Here is a 26,053-nt window from a genome sequence, read left to right as displayed (position 1 = left end):
GTATTGTAAGAATCCACGTCAACGTCAACAGAATGGACTAGGAGGAGCTTGTGGGTTGCGCATTGCGCTCTTAATTAACGTTCTTCATGAAACTCCTTAATTAGTCAGTCACGGAGAGAGTGAAGAGACAAAGAGACGGCCATGGACTCAAAATCGGAAGCCACTCAATTATCTGCTGTCGTTTTGTTGGTGTATGCGTATTAACCGGTCAGGGGACCGGGGTTGGCTTAATCGGATTCGGAACGCAGCGTTTAGAGTTTGGTATTGTCGTACGAATATTGATGGTGATCGATCAAGAGTGATGGAAGACACAGAGAGTTGCTGTAGCAGACCCGTGGATTTGTCGCCGACTCTGAGCAGAAAGCAGAGACTCAAAGTTAGTATCTACAACGAATTTGTTCGTTGTCTCAAGGACTCAGATGTGGCAGAGGCCAAACTTGCTGGTTTCGAAGATGAACTCTGGGCTCATTTTAATCGCCTTCCCACTAGGTACCTCCAAATTAACCCTTGCGCTCTCTCGTCGTCTCTACGTATGTATGTATGTACGATTGTACGTACAAGTAAGTATATTTGTAAGCGGTGGACGTCCAAGCTCCTTGTTGACTCACTCTCCCATACCCTTTTCAATTGGTGAAGGAACGTGCGCTTTTCCTATTGTCTTTGTTTTTCTTGTATATTCCTTGTTGACTGGACTCTAATTCATCAGATTCATCAGAATCTTTTTTTTTTTTTTTTTTTTTAATTTCATAAATCGTTGGAGTTAGATTTCGCTCCGTCTATGTTCGTCTTCGTTTTCTGAGATTGTGTTCTTGAATGCTATATGCCTATATGGGGAAGGATTGGGGAACATTTAAGTTGGTGATATATTGAATTCTGATCAGAGAAAGCCAAAGGTTAAAAAGTTAATGAAAGATACGTTTAGATTGTTTAATATTAATTTTACTTATGGACTACACCTACCCGCCTGCCCACCCATAAGGTCCCACCAACTTAAATACATACGGACCTACATATACGTACAAATACATATTTTTTTGGTGTAAAGATTTTGGAAAATTCTGGAATATATATATATATATATATATTTTTTTTAAGACTGAGAAACTCGTGCAGTTGTTTCCTTTCGACGATCTTTGTTGTCTTAACCGAAGTCAGAGTACTGAGTGAATGTGAATGTGGTTGAAGGTATGCACTAGATGTGAATGTGGAGAGGGCACAAGATGTTCTCATGCATAAAAGATTGCTGCAAATGGCTCATGACCCTGCCACTAGACCTGCAGTTGAAGTCCGTCATGTGCAGGTATTTTATACAAAAAATTCATTGATTCAAATTCACTGCTTTTCCTACCTAGGAATAGGGATTTTTCTTTTTCAATTGATACATGTCTGTTTTGTGTGGTTTGATTTGTCTTTATTACTTGCTGGATTATCTGTCCTTTCCAGGAATTGCTTTCTTGTAGTGTCAATGTGTTTCCTGTTCTGTACAATTCTGGTTTCAGAAAAGAAAAAAGTTAGTGTTTTGTTGTTGCTCTTATCACATTCTGATTTGTCTAGTCTTGAAAGTTCTTTGCTCAGCCATTTGTATCTGCGCAATTTTTCTCTTACGTAGGTTCATTCTGCTTCTGGTTCAAACTTATCGAGAAAAGCGGATGCTCAATGTTATGCTAGCAAACAGAGGCATGGTTAAATGAATATCTACTGTACTTTAATTTATTGAAAACATTTGCTTTGTACAATTCTGATACGCCACCCTCTTTCCATTTCTCATAGGTTCAGTCATCCACCACCAGCTTTTGGTTTGTCACCAGACCTTGAACTTGCTCTTGAAGCCCAGCAATTACACGTTCAACATGGGAATAACACTGCAAAGGCCAGTCAAAGGTAAACAAGTTTGAAATGCTTCCTTAATGATTGAGAGCTTTTTCCTCTAATTCTTTCAAGTTTTTATTTTTATTTTACCACTTATTGAACCGTTCACAGTAGTAGGCTTGATATTTTGGATTCATATTTGCTAGTGGTATTGCCAAAACGAGGGTTTGATAATTTCAATCAGCTTTTGAATTTTTGAGGATCTTTTTCTACTGAAGGAAGAAAATTGATGTGGTTTTATTAAAAAAAATAATAAGCTAGTGCATTTTCACATGATGATGTACAAGAAAGAAAGTTAGATGTGTCTCCATGTTGCTGTTTAATGTCATCTGTTGCCATATATTTTACTTATGTAACTTATCTTCTCTGTACTGTAGATAGTGAAGAATAAGTCTGGCCAGCATTATATATACCTATCTGTTTCTATCTATTTATAGGAATGTCTCCTATGACTTTGCTGCTTTTTGTCTTTATTCTACTTTATGCTGCTTTACTTGTGGATGAGAAGACCTTTGACACAAAGGAATTAGAACAGACTATTGATTGCTATAAGTTTTCATTGTTCTTAGCTAATCAACTTTGCTATACTTCAACTTTTGTAGGCCGATGCATGAAATTACAATTTCAACTAATGACAAGCCCAAACTCCTCAGTGAGGTAGCCTTTTCTGGAGATGCTTTCTGTAATAATATTATGTGGATTTCTTATAAAAATATAATTCAACGTTTCTCATTTACTGTTCTAAATCTCATGTTTTGCATCAGTTGACATCCTTATTATCTGAGATTGGACTGAACATTCAAGAAGCTCACGCTTTTTCCACAACAGATGGCTACTCTTTGGATGTCTTTCTTGTTGATGGTTGGGCATGTGAGGTATTGTCTTGCCTTGCTTGTGTTCTGGTATAAAACCACGATGAGTCACTAACCCTTGAGGACAATACCCACGAGGTATTGTCTTTATATATGTGATCATTACTGAAATGTATCCAACAATTCCACAAAAGAAAAAAAAAAAAGCAGAACAAAAACATTTATTAGTTTCTCCCCTTCACTTTGTTATAAACTGTTTGACATACATGCTTATTCAAAATTGTAGGAAACCGAGCGGCTTAGACGTGCACTGGTAAAAGAAATACCAAGTAGTGAGGTAGGTCCCTTCAAATGCTTACTTATCTATTTTAATTTCTATTACTGATACAATTTTCAAATCTAAGTTTGCTTTTTCTAGGGATAAAATTTATCCTTCCTCATTTTTATCTATTGACTTCTTGTTGGACTCATCGTCAGGGAAGTAACATTTATTTCAGTTTTATGGTAATAAATAAATTGGTTGGTTTTGTGTTGCAGAAGAATCCTTGCTTGGATTATAATATCATTCCCCCTGTTCTGGAGCAAGAGACTGGAAAGAAGTTTATTAATGATCTTGTAAGCACACTCCATGAAGAAAAGGATATCTGGGAAATTGATGCAAGCCTGTTGAAATATGAAAAGAAAATTGCATCTGGAACTTATGGTGATTTGTAAGTTCTGTCGTCATTTAATGCCATGTTTAATTGCGTATGAGTTCTTGTTAGATAGCTAACTTGATACACAGGTATCAAGGTACTTTCTGTGGTCAAGATGTGGCTATTAAAGTTCTGAGCACTGAGCGCCTGAATGAAACTATGGGGGAGTTTACTCAAGAAGTCAATATCATGAGGTTGGGAATGTCACATCTTAGCTCCAGTTTTCTCTGTTCCTTTCTATTTTCTTTTGTAATTGTTTCTTATGCATCTGAGATGCATTATAATGCTTTCAATAATATGGTAGTTGTTCAAGAGAAAACATTTTCAGTTTTGGCCAGGAAATAGATATGTACTAATAGTGCAATTTGTACTAATATTTTGTGCAGCATATCTGTACTAACTTTTGTTCTAGTTTTTAGTCCTGTATATCTGTGCTGTGAGCCTGTGTCCTATCCATAACCTGTATTATGATTACTAGGACAAGATGTCTTTTAAATTATACATGAATTATATACATAGTGAGGCTACATATTGGCATTAAGTTCTCTGAATTACAGCATGCAGCCTGCAATTAAGTTTTAAAAAGAATTGTGTCTGAATTACAGAATTATGCAGCCATGTGCAGCCTGTTTTATGCATTTAATCTTGCATTTCTCAAACTAATTTTATCTGTGCAGAAAAGTTCAGCACAAGAATGTTGTTCAGTTTGTTGGGGTATGCACTAAGCCTCCTAACCTCTACATCGTTACAGGTAATTTGGAAAGACTTTTGGACACATTCACTGCCAGGCTTTGAATTTATGTGCATAATTCTGTATTTGTATTCTGTTATCACCAATAAATGGTTTTCAGTTCAATTCAAGTTCTGCTTTTTTACATTTATTTTTCCCTTCTCAGAGTTTCTGTCTGGGGGAAGCATGTATGACTTTCTGCATAAGCAAAGGGGTGTCTTTACACTTCAGACCTTGCTCAGAGTCGCAATTGATATTTCCAGGGGAATGAACTACTTGCACCAAAATAATATAATCCACAGGGACTTGAAAGCTGCTAATCTTTTGATGGATGGAAATGGAGTAAGAGAATCTTTATCTCTCTTAATTATGTAGCATTTTGTTGTTGTGTTTGTTTTAGTTCATTTAACTTTGTAATATAATTGGGTTTTCTTATCAATTGCTTGCCTTGTTCCAATTTGGTCAGAATTGATTAAGATAGCTTATGTTTTGCCTTTATATTCATTTTCATTTCTCTTTAAATAGCTTGTCTTTTTCCTTTAAATTTATATTTACTTTTCTTTATTATACTTTTCTCAAAACTAAAGGGAGGCATGGGCAGGCGTGTGCATTCTTGTCCTTGCTTCATGTTGCTCCTTGTTGATAGGAGCTTATCAGGTTCTTCCAAGGCTGTACACAGATTTAACAGAGCGATCTAAATTTCATTATTTTTTTTTTTAAGATCGAAATACTTGTTTGACAGGTTGTGAAAGTAGCTGATTTTGGCATTGCTAGAGTACAGGCACAAGATGGTGTTATGACTGCAGAAACCGGCACTTACCGTTGGATGGCTCCAGAGGTCTGTGTTCTGCAGATTTTTATTCATGGGTATTATAACCATTTCATTTGCTTCATTGAAAGTTAAGCGTCAAGACTTGTACCAAAAAAAAAAAAAAAGTTAAAACAACAGGACACAAATTCCTGGCCAGGCATATAATTCCTAATTCTTTAAAAAAATGGTTAAAGTTATTCATTAGAGAAATTATTGTACATAATTCCCTATTCCCTTGTTCAGTTTCTGCATGAAAATGTGGAAAATGTATGTTATACAATGTCATTTGTATGGTTCCAAAATAATTTGACATAAGTGGAGGATGCTTGTTCCTAATAGTTAGAAAAGGTTTTAAGTTCTCACTCACGAAGGTTTATAGATAAATATGATTTTAATGATTCCTCATATGCGAGGATGTCTTCAGGATGTATTGTTATGAACTATAAATTACCATATTGTGTTTATTATGGATGGTTTTATTGATGAATTCCTTTGCTTTTGGTGATGGTCCTTATGTGCTTATGGTTGTTCCTGTCTGGTTTCTGACACATGATTGCTTGTTGTTGATGAATGGAAGGTTATCGAACATAAACCATATGGTCACAAAGCTGATGTTTTTAGCTTTGGGGTTGTTCTTTGGGAGCTCCTTACAGGAAAGGTAATGTCTTTTCATACTATAAAAAAGACGGGTGGCTTTTTCTTCCCCTGAAGAAAAACGCTTCATTCAAATCGATGTTTTTGTTTATTTTCCTTTAAACTAGTTCATGGTTGCACAGACTTCACATCATCATATATCTATGTTTTGTGACTGAAATGTCAGCTTCCCTATGAGAACTTAACTCCGTTACAAGCAGCAGTTGGCGTAGTCCAGAAGGTATTTCTTTTACTGTTCCTGCAATATAATAAGCCTTTCTTTATCCTCTTCTCTCTCATTTTTCCTGATGGGAGCTCGTAGTGAGGAACCCAAGTCGTTTGAAAGTGGATAAAGAAATGAACTTGAGTAATTGAGTGCTCTTTGGGGCATGAATTTCAGGGTCTGAGGCCTACAATTCCGAGGCACACTAACCCAATGTTGGTGGAATTGCTGGGGAGATGCTGGCAGCAAGAGCCATCATTGAGACCTGAATTCTCAGAAATTGTAAATATATTGCAGCATATGGTGAAGACGGTAGGGAAAAAGAACACTTGTCTTATGCTTCCTTCCATCCAGTCTGCAATTCTGAAAGTTTATAATTTTGACACAGGTTGCAGATGAAAGCAAGGATCGACGAAAGGGAAAATCATCCAAAGTAGTACCCACTTTAAAGCAAGGCAGTGATGGTAGTGCCCAATGACTGAGGATTCTGTTTATAAATCGTTGTGTAATGATCTCATCTCTTCACAAGTCCTATCTTTCCCCCAACTTTATATGGGTCCGTATGGGCTTTGTTCTGTTAATCCAAGTAATGATCAGACTCTTCATTAGAGAAACTGTTGCGCTAATTGGAAAGCATATTTAGTGTGTAGCTGGTTATTAATGCTTACTATGCAACACTTGTGCTTTACACTCCAAATCCCTTTTCAAATCTGTCAAGAGCGCAATTTTGTTTAAGATGATTCATCTAACCCAAAAATTATCATGATTGGTGTGTAATGCATGACACGTTTTGGTTTTGAATTTAGTGATAATGTTTTATATACTACATGGTTGTGAGCAAAATTGGACCATGTTACAGGTGATGTTAAAATGTTTTCCCTGGTACCTAAATTTTAGAACTTTCTCGAGAAAAAAAAAAAAAAAAGGATAGGAAAAAAACAAAATAAGCATTCAACAACTTCAACAGATGGACAGATTCTACCCGACACATTTAAATGCAAGCTAAAAATATTTATTCTAAAAACTTGATGCCGCGAATCCAATGCATTGCTCCTCCTCCTGCTTCTCATCTTGTGTCCTTATCTTGTTTTTTTATTAAGATATGGACAATCAGGTTGGATAAATATAAAAAAGGAAAAGTATCCAGCCTCTCCTACATTCTATCAAAATTACAATCACGTCTTTTCTATTCCAAAAAACTTTAAACTTCTGTCTTAAATTAATTAATGTTGAAATCTGTGAAGATAGTTAAAGATCTGCCATACGGCCCATACCTATAAAAAAAATTATTAATAATGTTGGAGGTGGCATAATTATGCTTCATCACAAATTCACAATACATTTGTTAGAAGGGTAACATGGATGTATGACACGTATAAAAAGGATTACGGGTTAGGTGTTTTGATTTGCACTTTTCTGCTATGACACTGGCACACTGCTAAAATATTTCAAAATATTCTTATTTTGTCCTGTTTTATTTGAGTAGCGATTTTCAAACTTTTATTTTATACACTTACACAGTTACACTCCTCTTCTTTGTTTTGTTTTTTTTTCTTTTCCAATTATCAAGGCAGCAAGAAAAAAAGTGCAGTCTTACAATAATTGGAGCGTAAAAATCTTCACATTTTAATTTAATTTTCTGTTCTTCCGATTACTAATCTTTAACTTGGGTGCGTTTTTTTTTTTTTGCTTGTCAACTTCTTGGGTGCGTTATTTCTTCGATATAGAGCAGTACCCTGTTGCGAGTAGCCATGCGTCCATCTCCGAAGGTTTACAGTATGTAACCAGAACAGACTTTTTTCATAAAGAAAAAGGAAAAAAGTGCACCCTGTTGGACTTAATTGGCATTTTAGAAAACCCCCCCACATTCAAATTCGTGAATGGCGATCGTACATAGCCTGTCATTCACTTTTTCAAGAAAAAAGGAGGAGCAAAACAAAAAGATAAAGAATCAGGGCAATTATTTACTCCCCACATCTTGTTCTTGTTGCACTACAGCTTCCAGAAGTGCTCTCAACTTTATTCGACGAACTCTAACAACAGCAGCTTAAATCACCAAGAAGAAGAACTAAGACAGCAAGCTCTCTAGTATCATCAAAACGACTATCAATGGCTCAGAGAGAAGAAAAGGTGGTGGTCAAGATCGACGGTTGTGGTGGTTCCAGCAGCAAAGAAACAGAAACTTCATCACCATCTATCAATGGAGAAAAAAGTCCAAGAAAACTATTTGAGAGCTCACCAGCAAAACCCACCGAGTCTTTTCGAAGAAGAAGCAAAGAGTCACCAGAAGCTCCCTCGAACAACTCGGATGGAGCTGAGGTTCTGAGATGTAGTTCAAATTCAAACGCTTCCTTTTCGAGAAGCTCTTGGAAGCCACCTATGAGCAAGACTAGATCCAGGCTTTTGGACCCACCTGAGGAACCACCATCCTGCCCAAGATCAGATAGAGTGGCTCGCTCTGGACGGATGCTTGGGAAAGATGATGAGGATGATGAAGCTTTTGATTTGGATGACATTCCAGAAGAGTACAAGAGAATCAAGTTCAGCACGCTCACATTGCTTCAGTGGGTGAGTCTTGTTGTTGTTATAGCAGCTTTAATTTGTAACATTTGGATTCCCATTATAAAGAGGAAAACACTGTGGGATCTTCCACTATGGAAATGGGAGTTATTGGTTTTAGCTTTAATTTGTGGACGTTTGGTTTCGGGTTGGGGAATTCGGGTGGTTGTGTTCTTTGTGGAGCGCAATTTTCTTTTGCGGAAACGTGTTTTGTACTTTGTTTATGGGTTACGGAAGGCTGTTCAGAATAGTCTCTGGTTGGGTTTGGTTTTGCTTGTGTGGCATTTGATTTTTGATAAGAGGGTTGAGGAGAAGACCAATAGTAGGATCTTACCTTATGTAACCAAGATTTTGGTATGTTTTCTGGTTGGTACCTTGATATGGCTTCTGAAAACATTACTTGTCAAGGTCCTTGCTTTGTCTTTCCATGTGAAGGCCTTTTTCGACCGAATTCAGGAGGCTTTGTTCAATCAGTATGTGATTGAGACGCTTTCTGGTCCTCCACTGTTTGAGAGACATTACACACAAGAAGAGGAAAAGGCTGCCGCTGAGATTCGGGAATTTCAGAATGCTGGGGCTACTATGCCTTGTGAGCTCGGGGCAACTCTTCTTCAAAGGACTGGGAGAGTTATAGGGAGTGGACTGCAAAGTAGCCCCAAAGTCGGGAAGAGTCCTAGAGTTTCTAAGCCAATGTCTGAGAGGCAAGATCAGGAGATCCCAGTTGATCACTTGCATAAGCTCAATCAGAAGAATGTATCAGCTTGGAATATGCGGAGAATGATAAATATAATCCGCCACGGGTCCTTAACCACTCTAGATGAACAGATACTAGACGCTGATATGGGGGACGACTCTGCTTTGGAGATTAAAACTGAATGCCAGGCAAAAGAGGCAGCCAAGAAGATATTCCTCAAAGTAGCCAAGCCACGGTCCCAGTAAGTTCATACTTCTTGTACCATTTCATATTGGATTTGATTTGATCTTCATATGCGTGTATGCAAGGTACACTCTGTTTACATAATGGTTAATTGATGCACTACTTTATTCTGTATGTTAGTGTTATCTCTGTTCAAACATTGATTACCTGTTCAAATGGGAAGCTCAATGCATCTATAAATAACACAGCATTTCTATTGTGGTAATGTATTTTGTTGTGACAGACACATTTACCTCGAGGATGTGATGCGCTTTATGTATAAAGATGAAGCTTTGAAGACAATTCGTCTCTTTGGAGCAGCGACTGAACATGATGGAATCAGCAAGTCCTCTCTTAGAGATTGGGTGGTAATGATACCTTTTAACACTTTACCTCCCTTGGTTCTCATTAGTTCTCGCTATTAATCAGCAACAAAAATTTATGCCTGTCCAAACATTGGGGGCCCTTTCTGTAATCAATGAACCACTAATTGAAGAAGGAATGTGTTTTTCTCTTTTCTTTTAGGTCGGTGCATTTAGAGAGAGAAGAAAACTAGCATTGTCTCTCAACGATACAAAAACAGCTGTGGACGAACTCCACAATCTGCTAAATATTGTTGTAGCTGTCATCATTGTGGTAATCTGGCTTGTTATACTAGAGGTTCCAATCACCCACTTCCTGCTCTTCATAAGCTCCCAGCTTCTTTTGGTTGTATTTATCTTTGGGAACACGTGCAAGACAGTTTTTGAAGCAATCATCTTTCTATTTGTAATGCACCCATTTGATGTTGGTGATCGTTGTGAAGTGGATGGAGTCCAGGTGAAAATTTGAATCATCATACAGTGTGCAGTATCTTAAGCTTTAATTTATATCTTTTTACAGATATCCCTAATAAATTGATGTTCTTTGGGTCTGATCAGATGGTGGTTGAAGAGATGAATATATTAACTACAGTGTTTCTGAAGTTTGATAACCAAAAGATCATATATCCCAACAGTGTTCTCTCTACCAAGGCGATTGCTAATTATTATCGTAGTCCAGACATGGGAGATGCTGTTGATTTCTGCGTTCATATCTCAACTCCATTGGAAAAGGTGGCCATTGTGAAAGAAAGAATAAAAGGGTATGCAAGGGCGATCTATTTCTTATAGTTTTAGTTTTGGTTTCCTTTTACTTTTGTACGTTTGCTCTCCATGAGAATTGAGAATTGTACAATATTATCTATGGGTTTTAATATGTTATTATATATGCAGGTATATTGAAAGCACAAATGAGCACTGGCACCCAGCTCCAATGTTGGTCATGAGGGATGTGGAGGAATTGAACAAACTGAAGATATCAGTGTGGCTCACACACAAGATGAACCATCAGGACATGGTGGAGAGATGGAGAAGGAGAGGCCTTTTGATTGAAGAGATGATCAAAGTGTTCAAAGAGCTTGATATTCAGTATCGCCTACTGCCGCTTGATGTGAATGTCCGAAACATGCCGAGTTTAGCCTCCAACAAGCTTCCTTCAAATTGGACAACTTGTGCCCCAGAAAGTAAATGAAATAGTCTTCACTTCAAATCTGCTAATTGCTATGCTATTGAGTGGTGAGTAGTGGCAGTTTCACATTAAGATACCTGCAGGCTAGCTACAGCACTGGGATGACTAAAGGCTTCCCAGCCAAAAGACAGGTAGGTGGGAGTCAGTTTCCCAATATGACTGACAAAAACTGATTGATGACAGACACCAGCAAGAGGCTTGATGCTTGTAGTTTCAGCCTAACATATAGATATTATAGATGAAGTTTTAATCATGTATGGTAGTTCCCTAAGTCAGACCTTCCATTGTGTACCAAACTACAAATTCATAAAAAATATTCACTATTATTGAGTCATTGACTGCGTGCTTGTTTGTATTTGAACTTACAGTGAAACGAGTTAAATGCACAAATGTATCTTGTTGAATATTGTTGACAAGGCACAACTACAAGGATGAAGGATTTGATATATGATTAATCTAGCAGTTGAGTTATTAGCTAAAATTATGCAGACAAGACAAGGTCTTATTGATGAACCTCCTCACTCCCCTGTGTTCTCTTCCTTACTCATACTACGAACTAATTGGAAAGACTTTTTTCTTCTTAAAATATCAAAATCACTTACTAAAATTATATAACAATATCAAAATCACTTCTTAAAATCCCCTCTCCTCAAGTCCTCCATGTTTAAGTTGTTGACATCTGTCCCTCCACTTAATATAATTTTTTTTATCAGACTTTTAACACAAATTAAACATCGTTAACATTTTTTTTTCGAGAAAAAAAACCGTCAACTATCTGACAAAAAAACACCGTTAATTTATTAGAAAAATTTTTAAAAAAGGGTAAAAAGACCACTTCTACAGTTCTACTATCTTTTACACTTCGTCTTCTTCAGTCTATCAAACACGCTCTCTCTCTCTCTCTCTCTCTCTCTCTCTCTCAGTTTCTTTCTCCAACCTCACAGCAACAGAACAACAATCAACAACCACCCATAAAATTACTTTGCCATTTCTGATTTAATAAGCTTTACAAAGAAAAACGACAAAGAGAGTTTATTAGAGGAGTCTCTCGTACGGCTCGTGCCTTCACGAAGAGAGTACGGTCTAGGGATTTTGCCTTGACAGCCGATCTACCAAAACACTCTCTTTCGGTAATGGATCTCTCTATCCCTCTCTCTTTTCCAGCTGTCTGTTGCTGTTAGTTATTTTTTGGCTTTTTTTCTGAGCTTTAACGATTGAAAGTTAGTCAAATAGGTTTGGAATTTTTGAATGCAAACATGACGTTGAAGGTGTTGTGTTCTAAAGTATTTACTTTGTTTGGTTACTAATGCGAATGCGGAGTCCTCTCTGTGTCTCTAGGTTTGAGCAAGAGTTTAGAGACTACGAGGTGAATTGGTTCAAAATTAAGGTGGGTTTAGGTGTTTGGGCGAACTGCTATTGAATGTTCACTATGTTACTTCCTTTAAATTTCATTTTCCTACTAGATTATTATTAAATTTAGTGCAAAATCTAGAGTGTTTTTTTGTTGGACGGAAAATTCTATTGAGTTTATGTTAATATTTTGAGCATATTGAATTATGAAAAGCCTAGATCTTTTTGTTTGTTTTTTAGTTAAACTGTATGCAAGGATTAAAATTTTGAGTTTCGAGAAAATTTTGACGAAAATTTTAAAAATTTTTAAATTTTGACAAAAATTAGACGGAAATGATGAAAATTACTATCAAATACGAAAATTTTGAATGAAACTTTACTATATATTTATTTAACATATTATTTACTATATTGATAAAAAACATTGAAGAAACTAAATTATATAATAAGTTTCATGTGATATAAGATGAATATAATGCGCGCTGAAGGTAAATACTGTGAAATAAAATTAGTATAATGAATAAATAAAATTAATATATTTTTTATACTCTATAATATATACACTAAATCTTATATACTTTATAATCTATATTCTATATTATTTAAGACATCATATAGGATATTAGGGTTTAAGCATTTTAGGATATTTTTAATTATTTTTTATATAAAAATGTATTAGAGTTTATTGGTTTAGGGTTTAAAAACAATTAAATGAAATCCCAAAACGTCCAAACGAAACCCCAATTTTTTTTTTTTTTTTCAATTGCCCAAAAACCTCAAACTAAGATATGGTATATGATATTAGAGTTTAGCCCTTTAGAGTATTTTAAATTATTTTTTATATAGAAATATATTAAAGTTTACTAATTTAGAGTTTAAAAATAACTAAACAAAACTTCAAAACGGCCAAACAAAAACCCAAATCATTTTTTTTCTTTACAATTGCCCAAAGGCTCCAAACCTTAATCAACCCTAAACCTTTTAATTTTTTTCTCTTTTTTACTTTTTTTTTCTTTCCTTCTTTTTCTTTTTTTCTTCTTCTTTTTCTTTCCTTCTTTTTCTTTTTTTCCTTTCTTTTTTTTTTTTCTTCTTTTTCTTTCTTTCCTTCCCTTTCCTTTCTTTTCCCCCCAGTCTCCAGCTCCACTGTGTTTCTAACTTTCTTCTTCATCCTCTCTCTCTCTCTCTCTCTCTCTCTCTCTCTCTCTCTCTCTCTCTCTCTCTCTCTCTCCAATCCATCACCAACCCACCCTCACCACTTTCTCCCTCATCTCCCCCTGCCGTCGCCCCCCTGTCGCCCCCCCTGCCGGCATATAAAGGAGGGCTTTAAGGATTCACTGATTTAAGATGATAAACATCCATTTTGGGTCAATTGATAAGCCGATTAGGGGTGCTTAAAAGTTTTTGAAGTTCAAAACCCTTTAAATTCAGAGTACCCGAAAGGTAAATCCCCTAACTTTTTCTGGGTTTGGTTGCTACCCTTTTTTTTTTATAGATTTTGTTGCTGATTTCAGAGTAGCCAAAGTTGCTGATTTTGGGTATTCACTCTTTCACTGTTTTTCGTAGAAATGAGATGATCCTTTAGTGTATCTATGTGTGTTAATATTTATTAATATTTTTTGGTCATGAAGGTTAATTTGTTCATTCAGCAAGTTAATAGAGGCCACTCTCCTAAATCTCTGTTTGGGTACCAATATAACATTGAGAACTATACCTTCAACAAAAAAAAAAAAAAGTGAAATTTGGCCATCCTTCTTATTTCGTTGAAAAAAAACCAAAGATCCATCTTAAACTTTTCTTACCTTCCACAGAAAGAGAGTCTAAAAGAATGGAAGAGAAGGATGTGAATGCATTAACAGTAAGCCCTAAGACGATTCAGGAGCTAGCAATGGAGGGGCAGAAGCATCTAGAAGAAACCATAGAGTCAGCTTTCCAGATCCTCTCCTCCATGAATGACGAGCTTTGCAACCCTGCATTGTGGTCCACCACTCCCTCTTTTTCAGATGCTACTAACATTGCAAATGGTCCTTCTTCCTACTCTAACAGTGTTGCTAATGGCGATTCATCTTCTTCTGAAAACACTACTACCCACCATCACGGAGACTTTGGTGGTGCTGGTGGTTCTGGTACTGGAGGAGCTCTTGAAGAGGCTCGGTTTCAGTATAAGAACTCTGTGGCCTTGCTCCGTGGTGTTCTTGCTGCAATTCCCAACTCTCAGAAGGTGATTTCAGAAATCTCTTTTCCTTAATTTGGTCATTTTGCCAAATTTAGGTACTATGATGATAAACACAATGCATAGGCTTTGCAATTTGAAGTACAAATAGTCATTTCAGCTCTAGTTTTGTTTCTTGGTATAGTCATGCAATCAATGAATTGATCATGAAAAGATTACATACATGGACTCTTTATTGTGCAAATTGTATGTCCAAGACCCTTTATGCATAAACTTTCATCCAATGCCAGTGGTCCAGTACTGTGTGATTTCTTCCACTTATTTATTTGATGGAGGATCCAACATAGGAGAGACATATATGGTTTTGTGCTAGGATATACATAGAAAGCTAATTTGCTTCCCCATTACAATGATTAAAGAAAATATTTTGATTTAACCACTGTATTGAGAGAGAAAATTAAGGGTTTGTATAAATTTTGTGTTTGAAAGGATTGTTTGTTTAACAAATAGAGGAAGTGGAAGGGCTTTAACCTCTGACTTGAATGGAAATGTTTGCTCCATACAAATGTTTCAATACAATCATAACTTTGTGAAATGCCCAATACAAATGTTGGAACAGTCAATCACTTTGGTGTATTTAGACTATACTTCATTTTCTATGAATTTATTTATGTATCCATTTAATTGCACTGGTTGTATCTGGACCTTATCAGTTTTCATAGATTGACACGTCCCTTTTTGTAAACTATGTAGTATGCTAACATGTGCTGTTTATTTTAAAATAGGCAACATGTGAAACTAGTTCAACTGCCATCAGTTCAGAATCACCCGCCGATCAAGCTGAAATTGAGAAGTTAGATGAGCGAGCCTCCAATTTGAGAAAGGTAGTTTTAAGAACTTGTAAATTAATGTTTATGATGTTACATATTTCATGTCAAGAAATAAATTTTTGCTTCTAAAGGGGTTGGGTTTTATTTGAAGGCTATCAGATAGATCACCAAAAAGAACAAGTTCAATGATCTTGATGACAGCTTTCTCTGAAATTATTAGTCTTCGCATAGCTCATTTCTAAATTAAATTTGAAACCTTCTTAATCTTCGAATAGCTCTGTTTGTCTTGTACCAATATATCTGTAAAACAATATACTGACTCTGTTTTTAAATGCAGGAGCTTGCAAACAAGAATGCATATATCAAAGTTCTTATGGATCAGCTACGAGATCTAATTACTGACATATCAACATGGCAAAGTCCTTGTTCCATCTGATTTTGAAATGCATCTTAAAAATAGTGTCCTCAGATGGACACCAAAAAAATTTCTGCGGGAGGTGATGTTGCTTTTGTTTGTCTCGTGTGTCTCGGGTACTGTCTCCTGGACTCATTACTCTACCACATATTTGGACCCCGGATGCTGTAAGAACCTAGAGTTACGTTTTTTAAGCCCAAAGGAAAGTTGGGCCTGGGAATTGTTTCACGTTGTAAACTTTATATTGCTTTGCGTGGGTGTTTCACGTTGTAAACTTAGAAAGATTTTTTTTTTGGCCAAGTAAACTTAGAAAGATAAAAGTGAAAGATAAAGGGAAACTCGATACTTTGTCTTTGTGTTGGTTTTTAATTTGTGTCAGATGCATTTTTTTGTTGAGAAATTTGAAAAAACTAACCTAAATTGAAGTTAAATTCAATTTAAATAAAGTCCTTTAATTTTATTATTATTATTTTTTAATTTGACATTCGAATAGTATTTGAACTCCTTTCGAGAAGTGTTTGAACAATCCTTTCTTTTGGCTAAGGTGTTTGAATAATCCTTGAGTGCTACTCGATAGGGTTTGAGTACTATTCGAAGGGGATTCGAGCACTTATTGACAGGAACTCGAGCATTATTTAAGGGTTAGATTTTTAAAAATTAAAAAAATAAGTTAAAAGTCTTTAATGGTAATCAAAATACATTAAAAATGAGGGATTCTTGTTTGTTTGATCCTAAAACTATCTTTGTATTTAGTAAATTAGTAGTTTGTTACGTGGTGGACCCAATAAAACCAACCCTCTTTAAGCAAGGGATAAAGTGGCAGAGAAACTCGCCGTGCTTTTGTATGGTGCAAAACAATACAGGAAGACACTAAAAGCACCAGAATTTATAGAGGAAGGAAGAGAAAGAAGGGAGCATAACCCAGTTCATATCTAATACTAATGGCGGCGACTCCAGTGAAAGTGTACGGACCACCGTTATCCACAGCTGTGTCAAGAGTCTTGGCCTGTCTCCTTGAGAAAGAGGTGGATTTTCAGCTCATTTCTGTGAACATGTCCAAAAACGAGCACAAGAAGCCTGACTACCTCAAGATCCAGGTAGGTACCATCTCCTATTCTTTCGCATACAATGAGACTCTGATTCTCATTGACTCATTTCTCATCTGAAGTTTTTCTTTTGTTTACTGCAACAGCCCTTTGGACAAGTGCCAGCTTTTCAAGACGAGAGCATCTCCCTCTTCGGTATATATGCCTACCATTTTATTTTTCAGAGACAAATAGTATGAATTCTGTTATTTACTAATTCCATATTAATTTTGCATGTATGTTAATTAATTTGTATACAGAATCGAGATCCATATGCCGGTACATATGTGAGAAGTACGCAGATCAGGGAAACAGGGGATTGTACGGAACGAACCCATTGGAGAAGGCCTCCATAGATCAATGGCTAGAAGCTGAAGGGCAAAGCTTCAGCCCTCCAAGCTCAGTTCTGGTTTTTCAACTTGCATTTGCACCAAGAATGAAGCTGAAGCAAGACCAGGGAATGATCAGGCAGAATGAGGAAAAGCTGTCCAAGGTGCTGGACGTGTATGAAGAGAGACTGAGTGAGAGCCGCTTCCTGGCGGGTGATGAATTTTCGCTGGCTGATCTTTCCCACTTGCCCAACACTCAGTACCTGGTCAATAACACCAATAGGGGAGACCTGATTACTTCTAGAAACAATGTGGGCAGGTGGTGGACTGAGATATCCACCCGAGACTCCTGGGAGAAGGTGGTTCAGATGCAGAAACCTTGAGTTTTCTTTTGCTCTATTTTATCTTTCGGATGTCGGTGCTTTGCTCTTTAACTTTAACTTAAGGTTTGAATAATTGATGTACTTCAACCGGAAAGGAAAACCTTCTTCTTAGGTTTTCCTGAGGTTGGAGACCATTTTGCTTGTATAACATATTGTTGTCTGGTTTTTCTTGCTTACATATTGTTGTTTGGTTTGTGAAATTATGTTAAGCAGAATTCTTCTGCATCTCTTGATTATTTGAGTTTTTATTAAAACTTAAAAAGAAAAAGTTACCTTCTCTTTTTATAAATAACAGATGTTATAAATTAAAAAGGAGAAAAAACGAATTAAGGAATAACCAAAAGTTATTGAGCAAGGATACAAAGTTACAAACCCAAGAGTTATTGAGCAAGGAATAAAATAAAAAAGACACCCTCTTCCCCTGAATGGGTGGCAAGAATACAAACCCAAGAGATAGAAGCCCAATAGACACTGGAAGAGAAATGGGCCAAAGGATCACTACCATTGGGCCTAAAAGCAAAAAATCTCTGTTTCCGTGAAATCCAGTATTCAAGTGAGCAGAGCAGCAGAGGTTCGGTTAGTGTTAGAGGGTAATCTAAAGGTAAGAGTGTAAGAGCAAGATGAAGATGGAGTCTAATAGTAATACGAAGAAGGGAAAGGGGGATGGGGAAGTTAGCAGCAACGTGGAAGGAGGAGGATCCGTATATAAGGAAAACAATATAAAGAAAGCAAGGCTGCAGTCCACGCTGGCTGCTCTTGTGGACGATCCTATACTCGCCGATGTTCCCAAAAAACCAACCTTATCCGATGTCGACACTCTCATCAGCCTCGAATTGGGCAGTGCCATGCGCATCTCTGTCCTCAAGCTTGACGCCACCTCTTTTGGTACCTTCCTACTCAGCTTAGCAATCTAAAGTTTTTCAATTTCTGATTTTGCTCTCTTTCTAGTTTTTACTGAAAATGAACTGCTTCATTCATTTTGTTTGGAATTGAAATTGATGCTGATCGAAGATGTGGCACTCATGAATTCTGCTACGGTCAAGGATCTTAAGCTTGCAATTAAGAAGAAAATCAACCAGATGGAGCAATCCAAGATGGGTCACCGCCAAATTTCATGGTACCTTCTACTACTTACCACATAATAATCTGCATTGTGTGATAGGAAGAGAATAGAGATGGATCATGGATGGCTATTCATATTGATTTTGGTGTGATAGGAAGCACGTGTGGGGGAGTTTTTGCCTCTCATACCATAATGAGAAGCTACTTGATGACAATGTTGCACTTCAGGATTTTGGTATACGCAACAATTCTCAGGTTAATTTCCTCTACGGCCTTGTCAAGTTTTCATTTTTCAATTTTCAATTTTCTGGGATATCATATTACCATGTCTAGACTCTAGTATCTGCGATCAACTATTTAATTGGGACCTTAACGTTATCCATTCATATGTATTTGCAAGTCAGACTGTAATTTAATTACAAGGAAACATGTGTGCCCATGTATGTATGTCCAGGTGCATTTTGTTCCTTACGTAGTGTTGAAGGGTTCTCATAGGCATTCAAAGAGGAGGAGACACCGCTTCTTTCATGGCCTTGGCAACCGTACCTGACACTTGATTCATACTTTGGTATCTGTTTTTGCTTTCCTTAATCTTGCAGTACTACGCAGCTTATGGTTAGGGATCTTCACTGCTGAATAAATATTTGTAATATTCTTTTTCATGCGAACGCCAAATACACCTGTAGGCAGTAGGCTGTTGCTGTTAATATGACAAATCTTATCATATATTTTTCATCACTTTCATAGAATATAGATGATAGATGTATCATCAATCTATGATGTCCAATCATGAAGGATGAAATTTGAATGATTTATTTTGTAGTTTATGCAAAGAATGGAGTCATATAGATTGTTTATGTAAGGTCCTCTTACCAGAATTTTCATTGAAAGAAAAAGCAAACTAAATGCTATAGTCTGAATACAAGTGAAAGGAATTAGGACGAAGAGACACCAATTAATGAAGGAAAGTATTGTGATTTTGATTCATTTTGGTGCAATACCCTTACCCTTATATCTAATTTCTATCATTATTCTCTCCTTATAAAGAGGAAAGAAAGGGAAGGGGGATTTATCTGCAATCAACTATACGTTTCTCTTTTCGAGGTTATTATACACTATATATATGTCTAAAGTTGAGGCAGCAGATACATGTAGCATTCTTATTCTTTTACTTTAGTTGGAGGATGCTTTTCATCTTTCTAGTTTGTTTGCAGAATATCCAGGGGAGTATTCTACATGAACCCCCTTCTTTGAAAGATGTGGTAAGTTATATGAACAAGAAATGCAATAAAATAATTTCGATTAATAGCACTGCAATATTCATTCTCTTCTTCTGAAGATTTAATATGTTTGGGCTTACTGTGCCTCTTTTCTATTTCATTGTTGGATCAATAAACTGTTTTAAGTAAGAAATAAGAGTTATATTGGCAGGTACAGGAAAAAATCTATCTTTATTTGGAAATCGCCGGTTGGGCTGGTCCAACCAAGAAATGAGATATCCTTGTGTTTCGGGAGCAAAGTTGTGTGGCTGATGGACTGGTTATCTTGGGTCATGACTTGAGTCTTGCTTTCCATTTGTTTGAGCTCCCCCTCCCCCTTTTGTTATTAGTTCAGTGCAGGCTGATTGCATTGGCTTAATGAAGCCTCGAATAATTAGGGGTTAGTTTTGGGTGTGTTTGGGCTTCAGCCCGTCCTTATACCAAGAAAATAACAAGAAAAAACCTTAACATTCCCCATGAATTAAAAGCCATAGAAACCAGCAAGGAGTTGCCGAGTGCATTTTTGCATCAAAGCTCAAGTTCATCAAAGTAAAATGGTTGCAAGAACTTTTGTTTTGACAACCAGAGAATACATTCTAGCCCAAAGCTCACTCAAACTCTCCTCTCTCGACCCTCTTCTTAAGCTCCACTAATCAGCTCTATTAAACTTCCTTGGTCTGCCTGAGCTTCATTTGCTCCTTGTACTCTTTCAACTCTCTCTTGTACCTTTCTTTGTCTTTCAACCCAATATTCTGGTAAACCTATTTAAAAAATGACAAAAAATATGACGAATTATACTACTATTGATAAAGAACAAAGTAAGCAATTATATATATATATATATATATCTGTGCCTTTGTAATATATTAATTAATTATTACCATCCTCTCTTCTTGAGGGAGATTGGTCCAAGACTCGCCTATCATCTTGGTAAACTCCCTTTCTCTGTTTGGGTAGAGAGACTTGAGCTTGTTATGCTTTTCAGCAAAGAAGAAATTATAGCCACTCCTATTGGGTTTTGGATAGTTGGGATCTCCCCTTCTTCTTCTCCTCCTCCTCCTGGAACCTCGTCTTTTGGGGTTGTATGGTACAAGGGCACTCATTGGATTAGAATTGGAATTAGGACCCGACTGCTCAGGATGGTAGAGCACTCCACTCAGAATCTCCGAACCCAATTTCACAGTTACCAAATACCCACAATCAAATTTCCCATCAATTGTCCCCGTACCTGAAAAAACGTTACCTGCTAATTAAGAATGTTAGAAAGCTACAGAGTTATTAATATGCATGGTAACAACCTTAATTAGGGCATAGGCAAAACCACTCCAATCAAATCTAAAACACTTAAACATAGAAGCTCTCTCAAAATTAAGTTCAAGCTGAGGGATCGCTGATGTAGGTACGTGTTACATGCTCCCAAACAAAAAGCTCATTCATTGAAATGGACCCGTCAGTGCATGATGATACAATATCTGACAATTAAAACATGGAAGAAACATAGTATACATAGGATAGAAGCCGCATATTTGTAACATGAGATAGGAGTGGGGCCCTGGACAAGATAAACCGGACCGAGAATACACTATACTGACTACTGAGCTTTCCATTAAAATTGCAAATTTTATTAATAATTTCATAATTCATATCCAATAATCAGTCAGGATAGCATGAGCTCACAAAATATTCCTTATCAAAAAAAGAGGTACCACATCAAACATCTGTGGTGCGTGATTGAAACTCACCTTATCCTGTAGGATTTTTATATCAAGATTAATGCATAGAGAGGTTGGAGATGAACTGAAAAATGAATGAACCTACCTTCAATAACTGAATCCGGACAAACTTTTATGGCTTCGGGCCCTTTGGGGGAATATTCCACAAGAGCTGGTTCAGGTTTGTCTGAACGGCTACTGATGGAAAATGCAGCTGGAGAGAGAGAAAAAAAATTAAATTATTGTACAAAAAAAAAAAATTAGACCCACAAAACTCTAAATAAAATTACAAGGTCAAAAGATGCACTCAATAAATGAAGCTACACGAGAAGGGAAACAAGGAGAATATGTGTAATACCTGTAGGGGTACATAAAGGACCCTGTATCTTAAAGAAGTGAACCTGTTCATAATGGTAAAGAAGAGTTGAGTAGTGTTTCCTCAACACAAATGAAGCGCTTGTTGTTGTAGGGGAAAACATGAATATAGTACCCACTTCCCTCCATTTCTTCTCTGCAACAACCTGTTGCTTACACATGATTTTTAGAAAATAAATTAAAATATAATGTAATGTTAAAGTCTTAAAGATAACGGTACTTTTGAAGTGAGGAAATGAAGGAAAAGATTTGACCAAAAAAGGCTGATGGAAAAGATAAATAGCCAAACCTTCTCAAAACCACCCCTCTTTGTTACCTCCAAGTATAAAATGTGCAAATCTAGCTCCTTTCCTCCAATCACAGGAATCCTTGTTTTTTTTTAAAGGAAAGCACAAAAAATACAGATATCAGAGAAAGAGGAAAAATATAGACAGGAGTCAGGAACCAACCATGTTATAAACCGACCTTTTAAATACAAAATAAAAAATTGTTTTTTTTTTTTGTTAAACTTTGAAAGTTCCCATGAACAAACACATTCTAAGCTCTCTACTTTTCTGATCACGCTCAAAAGTCAAATCCCCAATAATAAATTTATTTTTGCAGTAAAGAAAAAAAAAAAAAAAGCAGAAGTAAAAGTACTAAAGTTTTGGCTTACATAAACTTGGTATTCATCAAGAAGTGGAAGCGCCTGAGAGTGTCCCAGAAAGCAATAGGATCTTTGACAACATTTTCATGAGCAGCAAGTGGTGCAGGATAATGCATAATACCCGGCAACCCATTTGAGCCCTTGGTTGTACCCACCGGCGACATATCTTCCCGCCGGCGACTTCCGCTGCACACCTCGCCGGAAAATCAATAACTGGGATGTGTGATGGGTAAAAGAGAGGCGACAATAATAATAATAATGATGATGAGATATAGTACGTAAAGAAAGATATGATTTCCAAGATAAGCTTGAAATTAAGCAACAGTAAATAGTCTGACCACAGCTGAGACGTAAAGAAGAGTGTAGTTGGACGCGTGGGATGTAACGGTTGTACAAAACTGGCTTTTTCTGTCATTTTGATATTTGAAAACAGTGGCCAATGTCCTAATAGTATTAATGCTTTGCTTAATTAATTGGTATTTATTTTTTCACAGGTTATATTCATAATTACACACTTCCTACTCGGCTACTCCTACTGTCTCGCTAGCTGGTACCTACTCTCTCTTGTATTTGTATTGGGTCGACGTTCGAAGTCTGACATCTCTGGAGCTTGCTGAGCTGTGTAAACTCTCTGAGCCTGAGCCACTTCTCCTGTCCAATGTCCAAGAGGTTGACATGCACTTAGGGCTTCTGCTTCTGAAACAAATCTTGGCGTACATCTGCTGCTAGATAATCTGAACGTCCTTTCTGGGCTGTTTTACTCTGCACTCCACTGCACTCAGCTAATCCATGGACGCTATTTGGACCGTCCATACAGACAAAAAATCCCCAGTGATTTTTACTCTGGTCAATGGGATTTTGTGGGCCACAGAATGACCCATTAAATATCTCGCGACTTCAGTCCTTCATCACCGGGCTATTATTTTAAGTCTCTTTATCTCTTGATTCTTTTATCGGAATTTGCATTTCTCATTAATAATTTGTGAGTTGGGTTCCTTACACCCAAAGAAAAGAGGGAGAGCGAGAAAGAGAGAGAAAACCACTCGTTGCATTTGTGGCAATGCAATCATGCGTAATCTCCTCCCACCTATCATGGGCTTAAAAACTGGGCTGAAGTACAATGGCCAAAAAAGAAAAACTGCCCTTAAGAAATATATTAGATGACAAATTGTCCGTAGGGATTTTTTTTTACTATACCACCCAAACTTTGGGGCTCATCTCATTGCCACTTGTGAAATTAAAAAAATTGTACCATATTGCTACTTAAATTTAAATTTTGTTGCGATATGGAACCCATGCCTCATTTTGTCAGCATTTTTGTTTAAAATATAGGCTTATTAGCATATTTGCCCTTTGACTTTTAGATTTTTTCTCACTTTGCCTCATATAATCCCCTGAACTTTTATGTCGTTTCTCATGTTGCCCGATTTCATCAACTCCGTGAACACCACCGTTAGAAATGCTGATGTTGCATTTACGTGGCTGGGTAATTTCGTCTTTTTAGCCACAAAGGATCAATTTGACATGTTTGTGTTATATAGTAATTTGTGGGACCCAATATGCCATGTTGGCAACCCTCTCACATTTTTCAATTTAAAATATAAAATTGAAATTTTAATTAAATCAAAAAATTTTTATTTTTTTTATTTTAAGTTTCTCTTGATTGTGCAATGGGGCTGGGGAGGGGGGAGGGGGGAGGCGGAGAAGGGGGTTGGGAGGGGCTGGGGCTAAGGGCGGGGGAAGAATTGGGTGGGGCTGGGCCGAGTTGGGGCTAGGCTGCGTAGGGCGGATCTGGGCATAGCGAGGGCGGGGCGAGGCAAGGCAAGGCTAGGCTGGGCAGGGCGAGGCTGAGACTAATACTGAGGCTAGGCGGGGTTGGACTGTGTGGGGCATATCGAGGCAGAGTGAGGGCAGGGTGCACAGATTGGGGGAGGGTGAGGCTGGACGGGGCGAGGTTGGGTGGGGCTGGGCGTGGAGGGGCTGGGCTGGGCTGGGCTGGGCTGCGTGGAGTTGGGGATGGGTGGGGGTGTAGCTGGCATGTGCAGGGAGAAAGAGAAAGAAGGGGAGAGTAAAGAGAGAGAGAGGAGAAGAAGAAGGAGAGAGAGAGAGAGAGGGAAAAATAGGGGAGGAGGGAAATGAGAGTTGTCGGCATGTGCAGTGGGTGGAGAGGGAGGGGTGGTCGAAATGTGCAGTGGGTGGGAAGAATGGGGTGGCTAGCCTACGCAGTGGGTGGAGAGGGAGGAGTTTGGTTTTGTTTTTAATTGAATTTTAAAGATTTTATTTTTAAAATATTATTTTAAATATATTTTACGGTTGAAATGACAAAATTACCCTTCCACGTCAGCATTTCTAACAGTGGTGTTGATGAAGTTGACAGTATCGGGCAACATGAGAAATGACATAAAAATTCAGAGAGTTATATAAGACAAATAAATATGAGGGGGCAAAATGAGAAAAAACCTAAAAGGTAGGAAGCAAATGTGCTAATAAGCCTAAAATATAATACGTGCTTCACACGTTATTCTTTTTCTAAGGGGTAATTTTATATTCTTAGACACTCTTTGTTGCTTGTTGCTTTATTTAGAAGTTATTTTGCTACTTTTTAGAAGAGTAAATTTTTGCAAAATAGGCATAGGTCCCAGATTAGTTTCAACAAAATTTTTGATTTAGGTAGCAATGTGGTTCAATTGTTTTCTACGAACAATCAGCAAAAAGCACGGTCCACAAGTCCTATGGGTCTCTCATTTGGTGGGTTTCGGCTCATCCCAATTTCTAGGTAAGTTTGTGGGCCCACTCAGTCTAGACGGTGTCTTGGTATAGGGTTGAGTCGGGTCAGACCATGTTTTTATTCGTAAATCATAATCATAGGTCAGGGGAAGTCTCACACCATGTTGCTATTATTAGCCAAGTGTTGAGAAATTGGGACTTTGGGCATGCGAATTTGTTGCAATTTTTCTATTTTTCTTTCTTTTTCTTTTTAAAACCAATTGCAACTAGGATTATGCATTGGGGTTGCTCTGCCTACGGCCTATATATATCCCCATCATATACTCTGCCGTGCCTGTTTGGAGTAAGAACCCCCCTAGCCCTACATATCAATATCAATATCTTGTGTCCAAGTTGTTTCTGCTACCATAAGTGATCATACTGCAACCAAACGAAAGAGTATATCCCAGTCGTCCCTTAAGCTTGGAGCACCCTCCTCTGATCATGTTCATCACTTAATAAAAATATCAAAAACATCATCATCATCAGCAAGAAGACGATCATCACAATTGAATATCAATATTGATGATCTCCCTGACTCTTTATTGGTCCAAGTCCTCTGTCGACTGCCTTGCAGTAAATTCCTTGTTCAATGTATGTGTGTGAGCAAGCGCTGGTGTACTCTCATCTCCAATCCTTACTTTACTGGCCGTTTTCTGCGTCTTCAAATCGACAAACCAAGGCCTATAAAACACACTGTGATAAATCCCAGGACTTGCAAAACCAAGAAAACATGACTCAAATCAGAAAATATCAATTTATCATAAGCCACTCTTCCCTAACAACAAAAACTTGATCAACATGACATTGAACATATGACCTCAACAAGTGATTTGCTAGTATATTAACACTGTCTAAACCAGTATATTGTGGGG

At 37.3% G+C, this 26,053-nt stretch overlaps 6 protein-coding genes across 13 annotated transcripts; 5 read left to right on the top strand and 1 right to left on the bottom strand.

Annotated features, from left to right (window-relative positions):
* The first annotated feature begins 301 nt into the window (after positions 1–301).
* On the top strand, positions 302–6,267 carry LOC147278023 (serine/threonine-protein kinase STY46-like). The gene is made up of 16 exons (XM_086252698.1): positions 302–489; positions 1,186–1,300; positions 1,610–1,677; positions 1,771–1,881; positions 2,472–2,526; positions 2,634–2,744; positions 2,968–3,018; positions 3,219–3,391; positions 3,466–3,570; positions 4,054–4,127; positions 4,273–4,448; positions 4,849–4,944; positions 5,495–5,575; positions 5,738–5,791; positions 5,951–6,085; positions 6,162–6,267. Exons 1-16 carry the CDS (start codon positions 302–304, stop codon positions 6,249–6,251), a joined length of 1,683 nt encoding a protein of 560 aa, XP_086108824.1. The 3' UTR covers positions 6,252–6,267.
* Positions 6,268–7,776: 1,509 nt separating this feature from the next.
* LOC147278022 (mechanosensitive ion channel protein 6-like) lies at positions 7,777–11,115 on the top strand. Its single transcript, XM_086252697.1, has 5 exons — positions 7,777–9,267; positions 9,493–9,616; positions 9,774–10,067; positions 10,169–10,371; positions 10,502–11,115. The coding sequence occupies exons 1-5, from the start codon at positions 7,883–7,885 to the stop codon at positions 10,797–10,799; spliced, it is 2,304 nt and encodes a 767-aa protein (XP_086108823.1). The 5' UTR covers positions 7,777–7,882; the 3' UTR covers positions 10,800–11,115.
* Positions 11,116–11,704: 589 nt separating this feature from the next.
* On the top strand, positions 11,705–16,141 carry LOC147278021 (mediator of RNA polymerase II transcription subunit). 4 transcript variants are annotated; one of them, XM_086251718.1, is made up of 5 exons: positions 11,705–11,926; positions 12,135–12,183; positions 13,955–14,364; positions 15,102–15,200; positions 15,484–16,141. In XM_086251718.1, the coding sequence occupies exons 3-5, from the start codon at positions 13,972–13,974 to the stop codon at positions 15,580–15,582; spliced, it is 591 nt and encodes a 196-aa protein (XP_086107844.1). In that variant the 5' UTR covers positions 11,705–11,926; positions 12,135–12,183; positions 13,955–13,971; the 3' UTR covers positions 15,583–16,141. The 4 variants fall into 4 exon arrangements, with proteins under 4 accessions (XP_086107844.1, XP_086107845.1, XP_086107843.1 ...); XM_086251719.1 differs by lacking the exon at positions 12,135–12,183; XM_086251717.1 differs by lacking the exon at positions 11,705–11,926 and having other exon boundaries at positions 12,123–12,183.
* Positions 16,142–16,358: 217 nt separating this feature from the next.
* Positions 16,359–17,534, top strand: LOC147278020 (glutathione S-transferase F11-like). The gene is made up of 3 exons (XM_086251715.1): positions 16,359–16,658; positions 16,754–16,802; positions 16,907–17,534. Exons 1-3 carry the CDS (start codon positions 16,503–16,505, stop codon positions 17,356–17,358), a joined length of 657 nt encoding a protein of 218 aa, XP_086107841.1. The 5' UTR covers positions 16,359–16,502; the 3' UTR covers positions 17,359–17,534.
* Positions 17,535–17,984: 450 nt separating this feature from the next.
* On the top strand, positions 17,985–19,403 carry LOC147278019 (U11/U12 small nuclear ribonucleoprotein 25 kDa protein-like). The gene is made up of 4 exons (XM_086250101.1): positions 17,985–18,243; positions 18,370–18,475; positions 18,576–18,675; positions 18,875–19,403. The coding sequence occupies exons 1-4, from the start codon at positions 17,985–17,987 to the stop codon at positions 18,968–18,970; spliced, it is 561 nt and encodes a 186-aa protein (XP_086106227.1). The 3' UTR covers positions 18,971–19,403.
* Positions 19,404–19,981: 578 nt separating this feature from the next.
* Positions 19,982–23,368, bottom strand: LOC147278018 (HMG (high mobility group) box protein with ARID/BRIGHT DNA-binding domain-containing protein). Of its 5 annotated transcripts, none has more exons than XM_086250925.1 (7): positions 22,971–23,368; positions 22,422–22,598; positions 22,056–22,134; positions 21,750–21,912; positions 21,498–21,605; positions 20,561–20,907; positions 19,982–20,440 (listed from the first exon to the last, which is right to left on the bottom strand). In XM_086250925.1, exons 1-7 carry the CDS (start codon positions 23,129–23,131, stop codon positions 20,342–20,344), a joined length of 1,134 nt encoding a protein of 377 aa, XP_086107051.1. In that variant the 5' UTR covers positions 23,132–23,368; the 3' UTR covers positions 19,982–20,341. The 5 variants fall into 5 exon arrangements, with proteins under 5 accessions (XP_086107051.1, XP_086107052.1, XP_086107053.1 ...); XM_086250926.1 differs by having other exon boundaries at positions 19,989–20,440; positions 20,561–20,922; positions 22,751–23,365; XM_086250927.1 differs by having other exon boundaries at positions 19,989–20,440; positions 20,561–20,922; positions 22,967–23,365.
* Positions 23,369–26,053: the final 2,685 nt, after the last annotated feature.

The sequence above is a fragment of the Dryas octopetala genome, chromosome 7 (genome assembly GCF_963921425.1).
Source record: "Dryas octopetala chromosome 7, drDryOcto1.1, whole genome shotgun sequence".
Taxonomy (NCBI): Eukaryota; Viridiplantae; Streptophyta; class Magnoliopsida; order Rosales; family Rosaceae; genus Dryas; species Dryas octopetala.
The sequence above is the reverse complement of the archived record's forward strand: the minus strand, read 5'-3'. Positions and strand labels throughout refer to the sequence as shown.